At 42.9% G+C, this 21,165-nt stretch overlaps 1 protein-coding gene across 3 annotated transcripts in view; it reads right to left on the bottom strand.

Moving 5' to 3' along the window:
* Positions 1–21,165, bottom strand: part of RALGAPA2 (Ral GTPase activating protein catalytic subunit alpha 2) — a 281,664-nt gene that overhangs the window by 80,173 nt on the left and 180,326 nt on the right. For all 3 annotated transcript variants that reach the window (XM_082431631.1, XM_082431626.1, XM_082431627.1), the window contains one exon: positions 15,734–15,892. In XM_082431631.1, coding sequence (XP_082287757.1) covers positions 15,734–15,892 — 159 coding nt within the window. The remainder of the gene's footprint in view (positions 1–15,733; positions 15,893–21,165) is intronic.

Raw genomic sequence — 21,165 nt, 5'->3', positions numbered from 1 at the left:
ACAGAAACATGAAAAGCATAGATAAAATTCAACTCTCATTCATGATAAAAAAAAAATAATTCCCAGCAAACTGGGAATAGAAGGGAACTTCCTCAATTTGATGAAACCTTCGAGGGAAAAAAATTATGGCATAATTCATGGTAAAACAATAAATGTTTTCTACCTAAAGACCTGAAAAGGCAAGGATGTCTATGCTCACCTCTTTTAGTCAACATTTTTAAAGGTCCTAGTCATTACAATAAAGAAAAATAAGAGAAAGAGAGGAAGAAAAACGAAAGGAGCATAAAGAGTAAAAAGAAGTAAAGTAATTTTTATTCACAGATAACATGATTATGTACATGAGAGATCCAAAGGACTTTAACTAGAACTAATAAGTGAATTGTGAAAGGTCACTGGATACAATGTACTCTCCAAATAATTGTATTTTTGAATGTTAGCAACCAATAATTGGAAAATGACATTTAAAAATACTATTCATAATGGCATCAAAAACGTCAAATACCTAGAAATAAACTTGACAAAAGATACGCAAAACAACTATACTTAAAACTACCAAACATTGCTGAGATAAATTAAAGGCAACCTAAATAAACGGAAAGATGTACAATGTTCATGGATTGGAAGTTTCCATATTATAAAAATGTCAAGTCTTCTGAAACTGAATTATAGATTCAGTACAAAACAAATAAAAATTCCAACAAGCTGCTTTTATAGATATGGACAAGCTGATTATAAATTTACATGGAAATGAAAATACATAGATTAGCCAAGACAATAATAATAAGACATATTACCTGATTTCAAGAAATACTATAAAACTATAATAATGACTATAACATAATATTGGAACCAGGATAGACAAATATATCAACAGAACAAAATATAGAGTCCAAGAATAGAATCACACATATATGATAATTGATCTGCAATAAAGGCAACATACCAATTTTATGGGGAAGGAAAGTCTGTTTCAATAAAGACACTGAAACAACTGCATAGACATATTGAAAAGTGAACCTTGACCTCTACCTCATACCACACACAAAACTGAGATGGATTATAGATTGAAATATTAAAGCTAAAACCACAACGTTTCTAGAAGGAAACATGAAAAAATCTTTGCAACCTTGGGTGAGGCAAGGATTTTTTAGGGTACAAAAGGTACCAACCAGGGACTTCCCTGGTGGTCCGATGGGTAAGACTCCACGCTCCCAATGCAGGGGGCCCAGGTTCGACCCCTGGTCGGGGAACTAGATCCCACATGCCACAACTAAGAAGTCCTCAGGTCGCAACTAAAAGATCCCACATGCCACAACTAAGACCTGGCGCAGCTAAAAAAAATAAAAATAAAAAATGAAAGTACCAATTATGAAAGAAAAAAATAAATTGGATAATAAAAATTTTAAAAATTCTGCTCATCATGAAAGTGAAAAGGCAAGCCACACATATTCCACCAAAGTGGATATATCCTAAATGTCCATCAACAAGAGCATGAATCAAAATTTGTGGCATATTGACTCAACAGAATAGTCCACAGTAATGAAAGGAACAAATCTATAACATCATGGGAATGACCCCAATATAATGCTGAGTGAAAGAAACAGACACAAAGAAGTTCACACTATATAATACTATTCAAAAACAGGTAGAACTAATCAATGTTGACAGAAATCAGAATAGTGGCCACTTTTTGGGGGGATTGGTGATTTCTGGGGGTTGGTAATATCCTGTGTTTACATCTGGGTAGTATTAAATTGTCTACTTTGAGGGGCTTCCCTGGTGGTCCAGTGGTTAAGACTCCGTGCTCCCAATGAAGGGGGCGTGGGTTCGATCCCTGGTTGAGGAAGTTCTGCATGCTGCACGGCGTGGCCAAAATAAATAAATAAAAAAATCGTCTGCTCTGAAAACATTCATCAAGCTGTGCATTTACAACTTGTGCCCTTTTCTTTATGTTACATTTCAAAGAAAATATTTTTTAAAAGACAAAGAATATAGACGATTCGAACAACACAACTGACAAACTCATCCTAATGGATACATACAAAATACAGTCGCAGAAGACATATTCTCTTCAAGCATGCGCAGAATTTTTTTTTTTTAATTGACCGTATTCTAGGCCAAGGATATAGCCTGTGGGACCTAATTCCAGCCTGGTGCCTTTTTTGTATGGCCTGCAAACTTAAGAATGGTTTTTACTTTTTTCAAATGGTTGGAAAAAAATATTTTGTGACATGACATTATATGAAACTCCAAATCAGTCCAAAATACAGTCTTACTGGAACATGGCCACTCTCTTCACCTGTGTCTGCTTTCACACAGCAATGGCAGAGCCGAGTAGTTGTGACAGACACTGCGTGGGCAACAAACACTAAAATGTTTACTACCTGGTCCTTTAAAGAAAAAGTTAGCTAGGCCCTGTTCTAGGTCACAGAGCAAGTCTCAAAAACTGTCAAGGGGTCGAACTCATACGATCCGTATTTTGTGCCCAAAAGAGCTATTAGTTAAAAATCCACAGCAAAAGGAAAAACAGAGCAAATCTCTGTGTTCAGAAATGAAGAAATACTTCTAAATAACTCAGGGGTCAACAAAAATACTGAAATGAATATTTTAAAATATGTTAAGCTAAATAATAATGAAAATAGTGGATATTATAACTTACATGTTGAAACAGTACTCAGAGAAAATGTGTAGGATTAAATGCTTATATTAGAAAGAATAAAGGCTGCAACTGAATGAGACAGGCATTCATCTCAAGAAATATTGGAAAGCCAAAAGAATAAAATAAACTTGAAGAGTAAAGGGAAAGAATAAAAAGGCAAAACTAGGCATTAATGAAATAGAAACACAACAGAGAGAATAACCAAGATCAAAAGTTGGTTCTTTGAAAAAAGTCTAATACAATTAATTGATAGGTCTTTGGCAAGATGAATCAAGAAAAGAAGAAAGTACAAATAAAGAATATTAAAAATAAAAGGGGGACACGACCACAGATGCTTAGAAAATGTGTACAGCTTTTTATGCCTATTCATTTGGAAATTTAGATGAAATTGCTAAATTTCCAGTAACATACAACTTAGCTAATATAGATACAAGATGATATATAAAAACCGTAATTCTATAAGCTTTAAAGTAATTGAATCACAGTGAAAAAAAACTATTTTAAAGAGGAAAAGCCATCCCAGATAGCTTTAGTGGCAAATTCTACAAAACCTTTAAAGAACAAATTATTATTTTAGAGACAATTCCAGTGTATAGGAAAAGGGAAACCAAACCCATTCATTTTATTAGGCTAGTGTAATCTTAATAACAAAATCAGGAGCCAATCTCACTCATGAACATGCATGCAAAAATCCCAGCAAAATTCTAGCAAACCAATTCAATAATGTGCAAAAAATAATAAAACATCATGATCAAGTTGAGTACATCCCAGGAATATGTGTGGGTTTTCATTAAAAATCAATCTATATACTTAACTACATTAGTAGTAGAAATGAGAAAAGTCAGAGGATCACCTCAACAGATGTTGAAAACAGTGTTTCATAAAATTCAAAATTCATTTATGATAAAAAAAAATTCTTAGCCATCTTGGAATAGACGGGAACTTCCTTAATCTGTTAAAGAATATCCACTAAACCCTACAGAAACCACTAAACTTAAGGGTAAGACATTAAAAGCTTTATGTATGTATGAGAGAAGAATGTCCCCTTGATCACATCTATCAACATCTGTGCTGGAGATCCTTGCCAATACAATAATGCAAGAAATAGAAATAGGAGATTATGAATTAGAAATGAAGAAGCAAAACAGTCATTATTTCAGATGACATGATTATATTCACAGAATCTCCAAAAGAATCTACAGAAAATGCTCCGAATTCATAAGAGGGTTTACCAAGGTCAATGGACACAGCATAAACAGAAAAATCCTACTGCATTTCTATCTACCAGCAACCAATGGTTAGAAAATGAAATGAAGAGATACTATTTACAACTGCATAAAAATATGAAGTCCAGAGGAATAGATCTAACAAGAAAAGTATACAGAAATCTTTAAAACTTCACTGAGAGACGTTCCAGTGGTCTAAATATAATACATGGAAGGATGTATCCGTTCATGGACCAGAAAACTCAGCATTTGTTATTTCCCATCCCAGACCGATCTGTGGATTCAACACACCGTATCTGATGAGCTGCTTCTAAAATGTATGTGGGAATCAGAGAGGCCAGGAAAAGCTAAGACATTCTTGAGGAAGAACAAGATAGGGGCTGGCCTCATTTTATAGCAAGTGACACCATAAGCTGTAGGAAGCAAGACGGTGTGACAGAGGCCCACTGGACACAGTGGAGCTGAGTGGAGGGGCCTACATGCAGGAAGATTGTTGAAAACTCATCTCCCATGCTCACTGGGACATACTGCCATGTGAGGGTGGGATACTGACTTATAAGATATGGTTATGTCCTTGGAACCAGGGACCGATACATGGTGGCCTTTCTTCCATAACCAGAATACTCACATCTAGGTATAGCGGGGGAAGGAGAGTGCCTCTCCCTTTACTCCTCCTGACCCACATGTAAGTTTTTTCTTTTGCTCCTACAGTGCTGGTCTCTGATGTTAGTTTTCAGTATGGAAGGGAGCAGCAACCCTACCAGAAGAAGGCACTGTGGTTCCCCTCAACTGGAAGGGGAAACTGCCCCTGGTTATCAGGCTCCCCAGATCAGCGGACAGCAAGGTGGTACAGGGAGTTCTGGGGTGGCCTGGGTGACTGGCTCTGCTACACAACGGGGATGGGGAAAAGGGAATCTCCTGGGCACCCCCTCCTGCTCCCATGCTCAATGGGAAATTTAATGGAAGACTACATCAAGTATTAGGCCTAATCATAACCTCAATTCATCACTTCGTCCTTGTTGAGCATGTATATTCACAACCAACTAAAGCTTCTGCATGATGACCAAATCCTGGAGATTAATAAGATTTTCCAAGACTGCTGACAAACTAGATTTCCTTTCCAGCTGCAAATTAGGAGATGCATGTGGAGCCCCTCTCATGTGCTCCGTGTTGAAAGGAAGAACAGCTGTGAGAGGAAGCACAAAGCTAGAAAGTACAGCCCCAATGATTTCTCCTCATCAGGCCCGGGTCCAGTCCAAGGCACTTTCACAGCCAGGTTCTCTTGGCCAGATCCCGTGAAAGCAGAGAAGACTCGCATCTGCAGAGAAGTTCCTGCTGCAACACTGTGCAGCCTAACAGCACAGGGATGCACCCAGCTGCTGGAGCAAGGACAAGGGAGAATCCTTGGGACACACAAAGTGATCGGAAATCTCCATTTGATTTGTGGGAATTAATCTTTCAAGGACTCAGTCGAGACATTTTGGATAATCAACAACTGAGGTCTGTTCCAGTTCCGCATGGATGACCTCTAGCTTCCAGAACTGGAACACTGCCACGAGATCCAGGCCTGCTGAGCCCCAGGCTGTGCTGGAAGCTGTAAATGCAGAGTCTGGGTGGTGTGACTTACCCAGTTTGGTCAGTTATGCCTCCCTTTTTAAAAACTAAAGGCATCTGTTCATAACAAAGATATGGCCACGATTTTTGTGCCCAGCTCTTTGACACTGCTTTTCTCATGTTAAGAGGTGGGTGACTTAATCAAAGGTCTAGGATTCCGCACATATGCCTGTAAAGTGTACACAGTCCTTCATTAATAAGCCTCTGCACACAGGTGTGACAACTAACACTCTTCTACTCAGAAAGAGATCGACGCTACTGGGATTCAAATTCTGGACTTGGTTTGGCTACCCGGAAACCAAGTTTGCTACACTTGCACCAACTGTGGACGTATTTGGAGCCCAGGGGCAGTGTGGTCTGCCCTACTGCCTCACAGACTGGCTGAAAGGTTCAAATGCTATATTAATAAGTGTGGTGCAAAGAGTACTGTCCTAATGAGAGGGAATGTAGAAGAATCATATACTTTTGAGATAAGGGTGAAAACTTTAAAAGAAATATAAGGTATGTTTCTGAGAAGGAGAATGTTTATTTCCAAATATTTTAATCTCTGTATATGTATAAATATGTTCTCTAAATATCAGAAGATAATTTTTGGAAAAAATGGATAATCAGAGGACTCTCAAATTTTGCCTGAAACTTCTGAAGAGTACACAGAATCTTTCTAGGCTGAAAGGGGCAGGGAGATCAGATTTCATCTGTTTCATAGTCACGTATTTGCCTGCTTTGAGGGCTATAGAGGAATACAGAGAAATAAGTCACGGCTCTTACCCACAGGCAGTTTGCACGCAAGATAAAAATATGTATTCAAGAAGGCAAAAAAATGAAGAGAAAAAAAGAGCTTTAGGGTGAGTACAGACATAACGTTCTGTAGCCAGAGAGAGTCCTCTTCTAGCTGAGAGAAGCCTCGGAAGTCTTCATGTAGGAGGCGGTCATGACCGTGGGCGCCAGCAGAGACTGGTGATGGGAGGGGAGGTACACCCCAGGCAAATAGCGTAAGACGGGAAGGAAAGGGTAAGGGGGCACTGGCTCTCTTTGTTAAGGCAGCTTCCCCACCACGTACGTCAGGAGGTGTTAATCCAACTGAGCATTAGTTGGTGTTGTGTGAAAAGACGTGCCTAAGAGGTTACAGATAAATAAAGAGCAAGGGTGTCGACAGAACCAGGCAACGGCCCGCACGCTGCTGCCGAGGGGCTTCCTGGGTAAGTCAGAGGCTGGGCACTGAAGGAGGTAAGGCAGGAGGGAAGCCTAGACTGTGGACTTGAGAAGACTGTAAAGCTCTGGAATCGGTACCTTGGGAAATGCATGGAGCATCAGAATCGCTGAGAGATACAGGAAAATACTGAAGAACAGCCGGGGGACCCAGCTGACAGCGGACTCGTGAACGCCCAGCAGAAATAACCAGCTCGTTTTCACAACTCGTTGCTGCTGTATTTGCCCACCTGCAGCCTCTCCACCCTCTCCACCTAATGTCCTGGGAATCCAAATGCAGGCAACACAGAGCACCAGGTAAATTTTCTACGCTTATTCATGAGATGAAAAGGCCATGATGAAAGCATGCTCTTCAAGTCTGTGCATGTCGCTTGGAGATACAACGTGGTAGAGGCCACAGAGCTAACCTGGAGATGGTCTTTGCAAACTAAGTGGTCAGGAACCAAACGCAGAAGTCAGGTAGGGAAGAATGCATGTCTTTATACTCGGAGGGAAAAGCCACCTTACAAAAAGATGGGAGTAAAGCAAGGGCCTGTGAAGTGAAGAGTAATGGCAATAATGACCACAATCTCTATGAACAGAACTTTGTGAGCTGGAAAATAATGTTAGAATAAGAGGTCAGGAAGGAAAGACACGGAAGAAAAGAGCTTCTACACACGGGCAACTAGGCGTGCGGGGAGACGCCCATCCCCCCAGAGAAGCGTCTGGTTACCTACCCCGAAGCCAGAACCGCTTCATCACTGACAGGGACGGGGACCATCCCTGGAGAAGTGGTCCTACAAGGCTCACATTGAGGGGCAGGCCTTCACGTCCACCAACCGAGGCACCAGGGCGGAGCAGCCCCACCACCGGGGACACCACGTGCCTTGCCCCGAATCCTGCCTACGAACCGAGGAGAACAGAACCTATTTGGGGGCGTTTCATGAAAATTGCAAACAACACAGTTTCTCACGTTTCTGACCAGATCCCCAAAGTCAACCTAAAACAACCAAAAAGTTATAATGAACAATGAGAGAATCAAGTGCCAGACTGGAAATAACGAAGGGTCAAAATGAGAGGCCAAAGGGAAAGGAGTGATTTCTGGGCGTGGTTATTCCCAGGGCTGTAGGCACCAGGGATGCTGGCTGCACAGACAGGCCGACCCTCACAGGGTCATCTGTGCGTGAGCGAGGTCAGATCGGTGGTTTCTCAGGGCGCTTCTACCCCCGGTGTCTAGGATTCCAGGACCTGCCAGTTTCCCCCCTCTGGGAAGCTCATGATCCCACGATATGAACTTCTGAACTGAGAGAGTGTGTTCTGGCCCTGCATTTGTGCCTGAGATGCCAAAGTGGGTGACAGATACATCGGTTAAAAAATTGCATTCAAGTATAACAACTTTTCCGTTGGAAAAAAAAAATATCAGTTATGTTATTTGTCAGAAAGACTGAGAAGTCCACGGACTGAAAGTTTTATAAAAAGTAAAATGTGTTAAATTCCAAGCACTTCTCATGTGCTCCATGGTCCAGGGTGGGATGTGGAGGGGGAGGCATGGCCCTGTCCTCCAGACATGCACATACGTGTGTGTGTGTGTGTGTGTGTGTGTGTGTGTGTGTGTGTGTATTTTATATACATTTTACTTCTTTCTTTTAGTGTTTGCCCTTGAGTTTGACATATACATTTATAATTAATCCAAGTCCTCTTTCAAATAACACTTACTGCTTCACAGGTAGTGCAAGTACCATATCACAGAATATTTCTAATTCTTCCCTCCCATCCTTATAACACTGCTGTCATTCATTACTTATCCATAAGTTATAATCACTGAATGCACTGTTGCTATTATTGTTTGGAAAAAACTGTTATTTGTTAGATCAATTAAGAATAAGAAAATAAAAGATTTCAGTTTACCTTCATTTATTCCTTCTCTAAAGCTCTTCCTTTTTAAAGTAGATCTGTGTTTCTGATCTGTGACATTTTCTCTCTTTTTGATGAATTTATTGTAATATTTCTTGCAAGGCAGGTCTACTGGCTACAAATATCCTAATTTTTGTTTGAGAAAGTCTTCATTTCTTCTTTCACTTTTGAAGAATACAGAATTCCATGCTGGTGGTTTTTTTCTTTCAACACTTGAAATATTTTACTTCACTTGCTTCTAACTTGAATGATTTCTGGCTAGAAGTCCAATGTAATACCTATCCTTGAACCTCTATAGTTGTTATTTTTTTTCCTCTGGCTTCTTTTAAGATCTTCCCATTGTTTTTGATTTTTGGTAGTGTCTGTTTGGGCTGCTTTAACAGAGTACTATAGACTGGCTGGCTTACAAACAACAGAAATTTATTTCTCACAGTTCTGGAGGCTGGAAAGTCCCAGAACAAGACGTCGGAAGATGGCTGGTTCATGGACGGCTGTCTTCTCTCTGTGTTCTCACAAGCAGTAAGGGGTAAGGGAACTCTCTTGGGCCTCTTTTATAAGGTCACCAATCCCACTCCTGAGGGCCCCACCCTTATGACCTAATCACCTCTCTACCCCTACCCCTAAATACCATCACACTGATGGTTAGATTTCAAAATATGAATTCTGGGGGGTGGGGGGACACAAACATTCAGTGTGCAATGTGCAGTTTGAATGTGATATGTCTAGGTGTAGATACTTTGGTATTATCCTCCTGGGTGTTGTCTACGCTTCCTGGATTTGTGGTTTGGTATCTGTCATCAACGTGGAAATTTTTCACATATTATAATTATATATTAAAATATATGTTATATAAAAATATCTTTAAGTTATAATTTCAAATATTTCTTCTGTTCCTTTCTCTTTCTTTTCCTTCTAGTATTCCCATTAGGGGTATATAACACTTTATAATTATCCCACAGGTCTTGAATGCTCTGTTCAGTTTTATCATTTCTTCCCTTTGCATTTCAGTTTTGATATTTCTATTGACATGTCTTCAAGCTCACAGTTCCTTTCCTCACCTGTCCAGTTTATTGGTGAACCCATCAAAGGCATTCTTCTTTTCTGCTACAGTGTTTTTGATTTCTAGGATTTCCTTTTAATTCTTTCTTGGAGTTTGCATCTCTCTGCTTCCATTACTCAACTCTTCTTGCATGTTGTCCATTTTTTCTATTAGAGCCTTTAGCATATTAATCACAGTTCCTTTAAATTCCTGATTTGATCATTTCAAAATGTTTGCCATATCTGAGTCTGATTTTGATGCTTGCTCTGTCTCTTCAAACTGTGGGGGTTTTTTTGCCTTTTAGTATGCCTTGTAATTTTTTTGTTGAAAGCTGGACATGATATACCAGGTAAAAGGAACTGAAGTAAATAGGCCTTTAGTGTAAGGCTTTATGTTTGTCTGGCTGGGAGTTAGGCTGTGTTTATGGTTTGCTGAAATTGTAGATGAAGGTGTCAGAGGCTAAAGCTTCCTTGGATGCCTCTGTTTTTGACTCCCCTGTTGTGTCTGGGTTTCTCTAGAGACTTCATGGATAAGGTCTCAGATGTGCAGCTCTTTTGGTTGTTTCCTGTTACTATACAAAAGTCTGGCTGATGCCATGGTGAGGTGTGGGAGAGAAGTGCTCCACGGACCTGTCATGAGGTCCCTAACCCTAACCCTAAAAAGCAGTCCCGTAATCAGTGAGATGGAGCTGCGATAAAAGAATTCATGAAGAAAACTAGACAACAAAAAACCCAACTACAATAAACAACAAACCAATGAACTTCAAGTACAGCACAGAAAGTACGCCTCTTGTTCTGGGGCGGTGGGCCTGTGTCCTGCTTATGGAGGAGTTCTCTACACTCCTGACACCCCAGCCTGCCTTGCCCAGCTTTGGCCCACGGTGCGTGCAGCCGCGTGCAGGAGATTTGAAAGGCACATGCGTGTCTGCTGAGGGGTCAGAGAGCGGGCATCGTGGGCCCGAAGGCCCTTCCTGCTGAGGTCACTTGGGGCAGAGGATGAGAACTGTCCTACTTTCTGACACAAAGCGGGCTCTTCCACTGGCCACTCAGGACACATTTACACAGGCTGGCTCTGGCCAAAGGACGAGGATAAGGCAAAAGCAGGAAGATGTATTATCAAAGACCAACTGAATAAAAGGGAAAACAATGGCAACTTTTGAAGCAAATCAGTTGAGAAGGAATTCTTAATAGCCAAATTGTGGTGAAAGATAAAACAGGAGCTATGAGTTAATAATAGGCTATAGATTTTTTTCCATCTGTACTGAGGCTTATCTTATAAATAAATGTTCCTTATTATTCTTTGGCAACTGTTTGTGGGTGACTCAGATAGTCTTTCAAAACTGGACAAAAGGAATAATATAGATCTCTTGTATCCAGGGAATTCCTCAAATTAGGAGTGGCCATGAATTAGAGAAGAAATTTGATTTTGATACAACATCTGCAAATGACAGCTGCCTTTTCACAAAGTTCCCAGTGTCATTCCTCTACTTTAAAAACTTCCAATAATGATAATAATAAATTACCAAAACAGAACATATTGCAGTAATCCACTTAAAAACATATTTAGTGGATTCTGGTTATTCAGTATTCTCAGTTATCTTTTCAAAATAAATGATTCTTTACATATTCAAAAACTAACAACTTACTTTCCCTGAGAATGTCCCAAAGTATTTTAAAATGTATGACTTAATCTCAAAAAGGTTATTTGGTTGGGGTTGAGATAAATAAGAAAATTGCACATTTGAAATAAGAGGAAATTTACATAACCATGTTGCAGTCAAACCCATTCCCTTTATAATAAAGCCACGCTAGGAAAAGATTTCCTTCCAAACACAGGTGCCAACACTGGCTCCTCTTGGCCTCACACGTGCAGATGCTCTTGTGGCTTCTGGTGCATCAGCCCTAACTAGCATTTTGAGCACTTACTCCAGGGGAAGGTCCTGGGCTAGGTGTCATTCTGGAGAGACACACACACACACATGCACACACACACACACAACAGCTGCTGAGCCTGCAAGGGAGTCAGAAACTACCTCAACGGCAGCTTCAGGGCAACTTAGGGAAAGGATGGGCATCTAGGAACACGAGGACCCAAGGAGGGCCCGTCCTCTTTAAGGGGTGCTTAGAATCCCCGGAAGGACTGTAGACACCCTGGTCCCCAACCTGAACGTTACACCTGAGGAAGTTAAGGTCCAAAGACATTAAGAGACTTGCCCAAGACACCCCCCACTGTGGCAGCACACGAACTGGAACTTTGGGGTCCCCAGCTCCTATCCTATTACTCTCTCCTGCCTGTGCTTCTTAGAAAGGACTTTATCATCACCTGTTTTCCTCCCCGGCTCATAACTACCATGGCCAAGTAAGGAGAGTCTAGAGGATGTTAACATGTTTTTCGTTTACAAAATGGACACTGGTTGGGGTGACAAAGAGGGCCCTTTCCCACAGCTTCCTCTTGTCTTAACTGCTCCTGGTCAAGGCTGCTTCGGCTCATATACCCTTTGGTCAGATAGTCACCAGCCAGTCACTCATGTGCCTGGAGAGAAACATGACGAAAATGCTAAAACGTACCTTCACAAACTCATACAAGCCAATGTGCTGAGTACCCATACTGTTTCCAATTACTGGAAGAAGGAAAGTAACACGGGTACCTCCTACAGTTTGGAGGCTTTACGAATCATTTTCCTGCAGGACAAATTGGGCGTTTTAACAAACCCTGTAAATCACTCACATTCTGCCCCATGTGTACGTCTTCTCTGACTGCTGACTCAGTAATACAAGGAGGAAAAACCACAAGTCTGACAACAGCACGTTTCTTTTCCGTGACCAAAGGCTACGGTGTCCACATTTATGGAGACAGACTTATCTTGAAAGTAACCTAACAATGATATTACGTTGCTCAGCACACTGATTTTTTAAAAATGTATCTTTTAAAAAGTTCAATGAAAAGCTCAAGAAGGGAGCAGACCCTCTCAGATGCCCGCCTGACACGAGCACAGCCGTGGTCCTTCGACATACCGTTTTGCAAAGGCTGTATTATGAAGAGGAGGCGGATTCTGCCAGGCACATAATTTGTATATTTAAGGGAGGTGTATGGATGAAAAAGCGAAATATGTTAAATTTCAAAGGCCTTGGAAGCAGTGCTGTGTGGGAGCTTGTATTACAAACAGCCTCACATTATTACACAGGCTATTAATGAGGCCCAGTGAATGAAAGTACAATTTGAATATGCATGACTCTATCCAGTGAGCAGGACTTTTGTGTACTGATGAGGTTTGTTTTTTTTTTTTCCCCTCCTAAAGAAGGATTAAAATTATTCTTAGAGAAGTATGGCTACCCAGAGGCTGGTAAAGTGTACTCAGACCACAAAGTCACACCACGTTCAGATAAAAGATACAGGTCCTCCACGGACAGCTCTGATGCTACCTATCATTTTGGAAACTCGTGCACAGCCTGCCCTCCCGAGAAGGAGCTTCCTCAACTTCAAGCGGCTGCGTCACGACAATTTCTAAGCAAAAATACTGATTTTGGTAGCGATCCCTAAAAGTAGGCAAGGTTAAATAAACCTTTCAAGTACAAAGCCTTCCCTTCCGTGGTAAGGCGCTCTGGTTAAAATACTGGGGAATGGGTAAATTATTGCACCAAATGGCTGAGAATTAATCTCTGCTGACTAGCTGTAATCTAACGAGGCGTCTGTGTCCCCGGGAGCCCGCAGCGCGTCCCTGGCGGTATGTGCAGTGTGTCGAGTCTGCGTGGCACCCTTTGTCCCCGCTCCCAGGCGGCCTTTCCCCTCATTGTCCATAATATCCTCATGCATCTGGGACGCGTGGAATGCATTCATACTAACAGACTTACCATTGTTTTCTCTCCGAAGCTTTGTTGAGCAAAGGCTGCATCGTGGTTACTGATAATTATATTGCTTAATTAATCAAGACAAAAAAAATTTGCAAATCATTGCCTGGTTGCCAAGCAGGGAGATAAAAAATGACAACAATACAAGCTGAAGCAATATAACAAAAGTAACAGCTATCTGATCAGAAATTCTTATATAATGAAGCTATTAATGCTAAATCGGTTAATGTTAACATTGCTCCAGGTGTCTCTACTTAGATGCGAACAAAAAGGCTAACATTATGGATATAAAAGGCCAAATGTTGCCATGGATTCTGTAACCTGATAGAGAGGACAGCCTTTTCATTTGATTAGGGAATGCAATTTAAATACCAGGGACCGAAGCCAAACAAACAGACTTTCCCTCCACAAGCCTCTCGCATTCACCCTGGGGTCAGTGGTTGGTGAGCAAAAGGTCAGCCACACTTGCCCTGGAAATGTCTGGATTAATTTTATTACATTGTAATGGTTTGTCCTTTAAATGTGGGGATAACACTAAATTTCCAGTTGGCCATTATTCTCTTCTTCCCTTTAGGCTTTTTGAATTGAAGTATTAAGAAAACGATTTGCTCGATTCATCTTGTCAGAATTTATGGCCAAATTTATAAAACTTACACATTTTTTTAAAGAAACTTGTTTTCATGCATTGTAATACCTTTTCAAAAATCACTTCGACACTATGAAGTGAACTCAAATACCTTTTATGTTCTTAATTTACTATAAAAATAAAAGTGACATTTTTAGGACATTAAATGACATTTTAGAGGGCCGTGCTGAAAATGAACTAATAAAACCAGTTAATCCATACTAAATATTAAAGAAACACATTCTCCAGTTTTGAAAGCTACAGGATACTAAATTTATTGGTTGTCTAATATTAAAATTTTCAGTTTAATTTTTTAAATTAATGTCCTTCATGGACACACGCAAATGTTATTAGCACTAAGAGCCATTTTCTTATACAAACGTGAACACTTCGCATGCACAGAGACTTGAACCAAAGATAGCACAAATATTTAACATGAAGAACTTCGGCATCTTTGCTCCCTGAGTAGAAAAGAGGGTTCCCCTTATGTCAGGCTTCTCACCAGCCAGAGTAGGGGCTTTTCTGAGTTCAGGAGTTGACTCGCACTGTCATTATTTATTCTATTTTCATGGTAGTAACAATAACAAAAAATAATAATAGCAATAATAATAATAATTATTATTATTAACACTTAAGTAGCTTTTCCTCTGGACCAGGCACTGTTTGAAGCACATTCCATTTCTTAGCTCGTTTAATCCTCACAACTTGAACACTTTAGATTAGGTTATAAATCCCAGGAAATCTTTACCTACTATTTTTAAAGCTTAAAAATAGAGAGTATTTAGAACAGTAACTTTTAGCTCCTGCAGGAGGACAATTTGGAATGGAAATGAAGGTTGTATTTAATATCAAGCTGAAACACACAAAGTCATTTTCTTGAGAAGGAGAGACTTAATACACTAAATGTCTAATTGAAAAACTAAAAAAAAAACACCAAAAAACTCGCCTTGTATTAATAGTTGCAAATAAAAAGTCATTGTATCAAGCACTGTCAAACCACCACTAAAGGCAGGGCAAAGACAGAAACGGAAGCCAATCCAGGTTCCGGCACTCAGGCCCTGGATGGTTCCGGCTGTTCCCGTGATCGATGCCAATGGACCCGGCTGAACTAACGGGTGGCAAGGCACGTCCATCGTTAGAAGCCCCGACATGGGCCAAGCCACGGAGGCCCAGCTCTTCAGGACTTTTCCGCGATCCTTCAGGACTGACCCCCGTTAGCAGCAGCAGAGGCAAGGCTGGATCCCGTACCCACAGCTACCCACAAAATGCTAGATGTGACAAGAGGCTCATTCAACTCTTACTGTTATTAAGCAACATGCCCCAAGTTCTAAATGACAATTTCTTTAAATTATAAAATCTTAAAAATTAAAAACATTTAAAAAACCATACGTGTCTTTGCATTATAATTTTCAGAGTCTCAGTAATAAAATACAGAATTCTGTGCTCTTGATGAAAGATTCTTTGAAAATCCCAATTCATATTTAATTCCTATTTAGCATGTGTAATTCACATACGTGTAAAGTGGCCCCTTTAGCATACTGGTATCGCTGTTTTTCAGTAACAGTGAATCATATGGCAAACGCTTGTACGAGCCAGAAGAATAACGCGGTGAAAACATACCTCGGGTTTCTTCGTTATCGCGATAAAGAACATGTGATTCTTCATGGGGTAGATGATGATTGAAACGTCTCCGAAGGCGGTGGGGATGATCCCCCTGCGGTAGTCCCGAGAGTGTTCAGACCAGATGATGTGGACCTCGTCATTCCCCAAGTGACGGAGCTGCAACGGCAAATTGGCTCCTTATTAATCAGAGCGATAACAGCACTTTAGGAGGGGTCGTGGCTTACAAATTGAATTATTATACTCAGAGGCAAAAATAATTCACCACCAAAAAAGGCTACAACACCGATGCCTTCTGTGGGGATTTTTAAAAAGCACAAGTACACGAAAAAAACACAGCTCGCCCTTCTATGAAACACACTGGAACCAAGAGAGAGAGGCACGTAAGCATCGCAGGTACAAGACCTTTTCCAGGATTTGTTAAAAATTTAATTTTACTCCTGCAGCAAAGCCTTGCGCAGTATGTGCCTGAGCAGTTTCTACACAGTGGACGGCGTGAGACTTTTATTCCGTGTTACAGTAGAGCTTCATTAGGCTCTGAGTTCAATGGTTATTAAGAAAAACAGAAGATGAGTGTAAGAGAACAGAAGCCATTATAACACAATCCTTACCAAATGCATAAAAACGAGATTTATGACAAACCTTTAAGTATGTATAACACTACCCTTGTCTAAGAAACTAATGTGTTACTTAAATTTCATAAGAGACTAATACCAAGCACTAGTACGTAGCATTTGAAGAGTGCCTGACTGTAGAGAAAGTCTGTTCACACATACATTTTGTTCAGTCTTTCCACTAACTCTCTGAGGTAGGCCACGTTATCTTTATGTTGTCTGACGAGAAGGGGAGGGGGCTCGGGAAGGCGGGGCACGCCCCTGCCACGGTGTAGGAGCAGCGTGGGGCAGGGCGGCCTGGGAGTTGGCTGGGGCTTCTGAGCCACCTGGCCTCCACGGCCCATGGCCATCGAAGCTGCAGCCAGGACAACTGCCCTGTCACAGCTCAACTCCCCCAGCCTTCTCGTGTATCACTTTATACACAAGAGGCCACGTGGTCCAAAAACAAGTCTGAGACTCCTGGCCTCTCTGAGGAGGGCTTCCCATGCCTCCAAGGAAGGGAACCTGTGAGCATCCCTCAGGGCCCAGCTCGGTCCGATGCAAGAACACCCTCGACAAAGCTCCTGCACACTGACTGCGCGTCCCGGGCTGGACAAAGTGCAGGTGAGGCGCGTCCCGGGCTGGAGAAAGTGCAGGTGCGGTCATCTGGGCAGGCCTGGCGGTGTGACTCAAGCAAACTCGATTATAAAGGTTAAAATGCTGGCTGAAATTGAAGTCCTAAACCCACAAAGGCTGACTGGTGAAGGCCCTTGGACGCCTCCTAAGGATGTGAGGTCCTGGCCCTGCACACACTGCAGAAGGAGGCCATCTACCACCATGACAAAGTGTGTCTTGCTTCCTAGCTTATTTAACAGGTGAACCCTAAAAGTGACTAAATTCGGAGGCACTTTAGTAAAGCAGAGATGTTATGTCAAAACTAATGCTTTGGTTTTGTCTTAAAGTATAAAAAAGAATGCTCTGGGGCTTCCCTGGTGGCGCAGTGGTTGAGAGTCTGCCTGCCAGTGCTGGGGACACGGGTTCGGGCCCTGGTCTGGGAGGATCCCACATGCCGCCGAGCGATTGGGCCCGTGGGCCACAATTGCTGAGCCTGCGCGTTTGGAGCCTGTGCTCCGCAACGGGAGAGGCCGCGGTAGTGAGGGGCCTGTGCACCGCAGTGAAGGGTGGCCCCCGCTTGCCGCAACTAGAGAGAGCCCTCGCCCAGAAACGACCACCCAACACAGCCATAAATAAATAAAAAAAATAAAAAAAAAAAGAATGCTCTGAAGTACTGTGTATTTAAAACACTTTAATATAAATACAATTTCTTTATAGACTCTCTGACCACAAAGGGAAAACCTGAGATCACCCCAAAAGGTCTCCTTTCTGTTTACAAGGTCACAAAGGAGGCTGGTTTGCTGCAATGCCTGCTTCTCCCTCCCTCTGTCACACCTCTGGGGACCACTGTACCTCTGCACCTACGGTGAGGCGCGAGCTCAGGTGGCTCCTAGGTGAGGCGCTCTATTCAGCTGAGTCTGAACCTGGGCTCTGGGACACATGCCACTGAGGGCGTTGAGCACGAGGCACGACAGTGCAGAAAAATTCAACGGCGTCTACAACTTTCTAAATGCAAAATCACCCAGTACATGTCTTTTTCCTTCTCCTCCTCTCTTACATATAAAGATATAAAGACTAAAAGGGTAGCAGGCAAAAGGTGTACCAACCCGTTACATAAATAGTTAAAAAAGAAGACCCCGGATTTTCACAGTAACACTAGGCATCTGTCTCTCTCTTTCTCTATTTCCATTTTTCTTTCTTTTTCCTTTTCAATAAAGCATGCAAGGAGTTCACAACGCACTCCTGAAATTCAATCCTTTTGGAGTCAAACACGTGGTAGCAGCTCAGCGGCAGCACAATAAAGGCATGTTTTTGAGGGAAATAGGAGTAGTTTCAGAAGGAAACTTTGGAAGGAATTTAGAGCAGCAGAAGGGGACTGTGAGAGCCGGGGCTGCCCCGGGGTGCACACCCACCCTCCTCGCCCCGCAGAGAGAGCCAGCCTTCTGGGTAGTTTTGTGCCCCTTGATGCAGGGCTGGCATGAACTTCTGAATGGGACCAACACACCTACGGAACAGCCTTCCTGTGTGGCCGTCCCGCCACAGGCCAGCACCCCAGAATGTGGGACAGCTCCCCAGCCAGACGTGTAAGGTGCAAGGCATTAGCTCTGAGGTAATACGGTGACTACTGAAATTCTGCAGTTACTCTCCCTTTTCTAAATTAGGTAACTCGATTACATAACCCAGTGAAGTCTCTCCTAATTCTGTCTGCAACTATATCCTCAGGACTGGGGCAAGGGAGGACGTTATCACAGGAACGGGCCCACCCTCCCAGCCTGGCGATTCTGCAGGTGGTGATAACACGAGATTCATCATCTGGAAGCTGCTTTCAGGGTCACGTGCCTCAGACCTCCGCACGTGTCAGTTTAATTAGCCAACGCACAGAACTAAGAGCTGAGGCCACGGGACCGGTCGTTGATACATCCGGAGCAAAGATCAAGGACACACCCTCTTCTGCCCACGACAAGAACACAGGCAGGTAAAACAAGTAAGATCAACCCGGCCAAACTGTCAACCACGTCAGAACATACAGAAATACTCTGGAAGCTTCCAAGTGTCGCTCGATTTAAAGGGGGTTTCATTACGGAGACGTTGTTTTGTGAGTTTTGGAGAATTCTGACGACAGGCCCTCAAGTGAGAAACCCGTGCACACAAGTCACGTTGACCAGAGTCGTGTGTCATCTGGACGGAGCCGTCCTTCACGCCAGCTACTACTTCAAACACACAAGAGGCTCGGAACAAGCACTCAGGGCTTAAGCCTTAAGAAATCAGCTCGTGTGCTGCCACTTCTCATCCTGACAGAGTTTTGCAGTCCCTCTGCCCGGGCCCTTCTGCCCGCCGCTGCCAGGCAGCGCGCACTGTGACACTGGCCCTGGGACACACCTAATGGGCTGACCTCCTTTCCCGACTAATTGCATTACGGCGCCAGCTGGCTCCAGAAGGAGTCGTCTGTGTGATTGAAGAATTCCTGCTCCTCAGTGGGCCCGGCTGCTACTTTTAACTAAGTAACAGGCAGGCCTGACATCCCCATTGTTCAGCTGACAGTGTGCCCATCCTAAAATCTAAGTTTTATTTGTAAATTAACCAAGAAACTTCCTGCCAGAACAGTGCTGCCTGCAGTCTGATAATGTGGGCCTTTCATCCCATCCACTCGCACTGTATCACTGCCAATTTGTTTTTTATGTGGCTGGGCAGCCTGAGGCTATAAAAGCCTTGTAAGACATAAGTGCAATTATAGTCCTGGAGTCAAATGAATTGGACAAATCCAATAGCACAGCTCTGTCCCCACTCTGCAAACCCCTACAGCAGTTAGATTAGCTGTGAAAAATCTAATCTAGCTGGAGCTAACAAATTTCTGCAGTGAAGGATCAAGAGTTCAGTATGGGGTTGCAACCAGATTGCAGGGATGAAAAAGTGCCCCCATGATGGGGGCAGGGGAGAGCATGCATCACTTTAGAATTTTGCAGCTCATTTTTAAGCTGTTAGGGACAATTTAGTCACAGTAAGTCAAGGAACTGTGGGGCTGCTTTTCCTGTGATTGATTTTTAGTTGAGCTGTGAGACATCCTGACAGAGAGAGTTTGTCACTAATGATGCTAAATCTTGGAGCTGCAAAAGGTATCAGCTGCATTTTGATTATTACAGTAGGGAACTTACAACCCAGCCAAGCCCCGAAAAAGTATTCATAACATGGTGTTTTATCAAGAAAACACTGTCTTTTCTCAAAAAAAAAAGACAATCCTACTTAGGAAATAATTTTTTAAAGTGTTTAAAATATAAAGCTGTCTTTTAACAAAATAGTTTTCAGTCATATGAAAATCATAGAATACGGTGACACATTTGCAGAGTAGCAGCGATTTACAAGGTACGGCCAATAAAAAGGAGGTGTGAGTCTTGCCTAGGGTCTTGGTAATCTGAGGTCGCATCCCTGCGGGCAGGGTCCCCTTCACTAAGAACACTGCCGCCACCAAAACCTAAGACGTGGAGGCAGCTCCCCAGGCCCTCGGGAGCCAGCACGTGGCCACTGAGTGAAAGCCCATGGTGCTCTGCCCATCCGATACCCTTGGTCGCTGTGACAGGGATCTGCTCATGCTGTGACCCAACTTCTCAGGTCCCACTAGCACTGCTGCCCACTGTGTACGTGGTCCAGACGTCCGTGGCTGCAGTGATGAAAGAGCAAAACCGCGGAGGAGAGAAATGAGGCAGGTGCAGTGAGGCCCTCTGGCCAGTATCAATCACCTGCCTAACGGGCCAGGAGGAAAGAGTCCATCAGACCGGTCAGCAACAACGGGGGCTGCTGGGCAGGGATGCTACCAGCCCCACGCTCAGCCATTTCACAGGCATTGTTCACCTACTGCCCAGCAACCCTGGGACGTGGGCTGTGTTTTTAATCTCACTTAATAGATGGGAAAACTGAGGCACAGGCTGGTGAAGTACCTGGAGACACACTTGAACCCTGGCTGCAGCCACCACTCTAGGACTCCCCCCACCGCCCCCCTGCCACCGCCCATCAGGCATCAGAATGGCCTGCTTTCCACCCACCAGTTACTGCCCTTGGTTCCCGGCATCCTTGCAGGAAGAGAGTGGGTGTGAGGCAGGGATTCCGGGCTCTGCCCCTCACCAGGAGGCGAGGCCCAGATGTTCTCATCTGCAAACAGAGACGTGGGTCGGATTCCTAGGCTTCCTCCCCAGAGTAAAAAGTTCTCTTCTCTTAGGATGCCCCTCACTT

This window comes from Balaenoptera physalus, assembly GCF_965194825.1.
Source record: "Balaenoptera physalus genome assembly, chromosome: 16".
Lineage (NCBI taxonomy): Eukaryota > Metazoa > Chordata > Mammalia > Artiodactyla > Balaenopteridae > Balaenoptera > Balaenoptera physalus.
The sequence above is the reverse complement of the archived record's forward strand: the minus strand, read 5'-3'. Positions and strand labels throughout refer to the sequence as shown.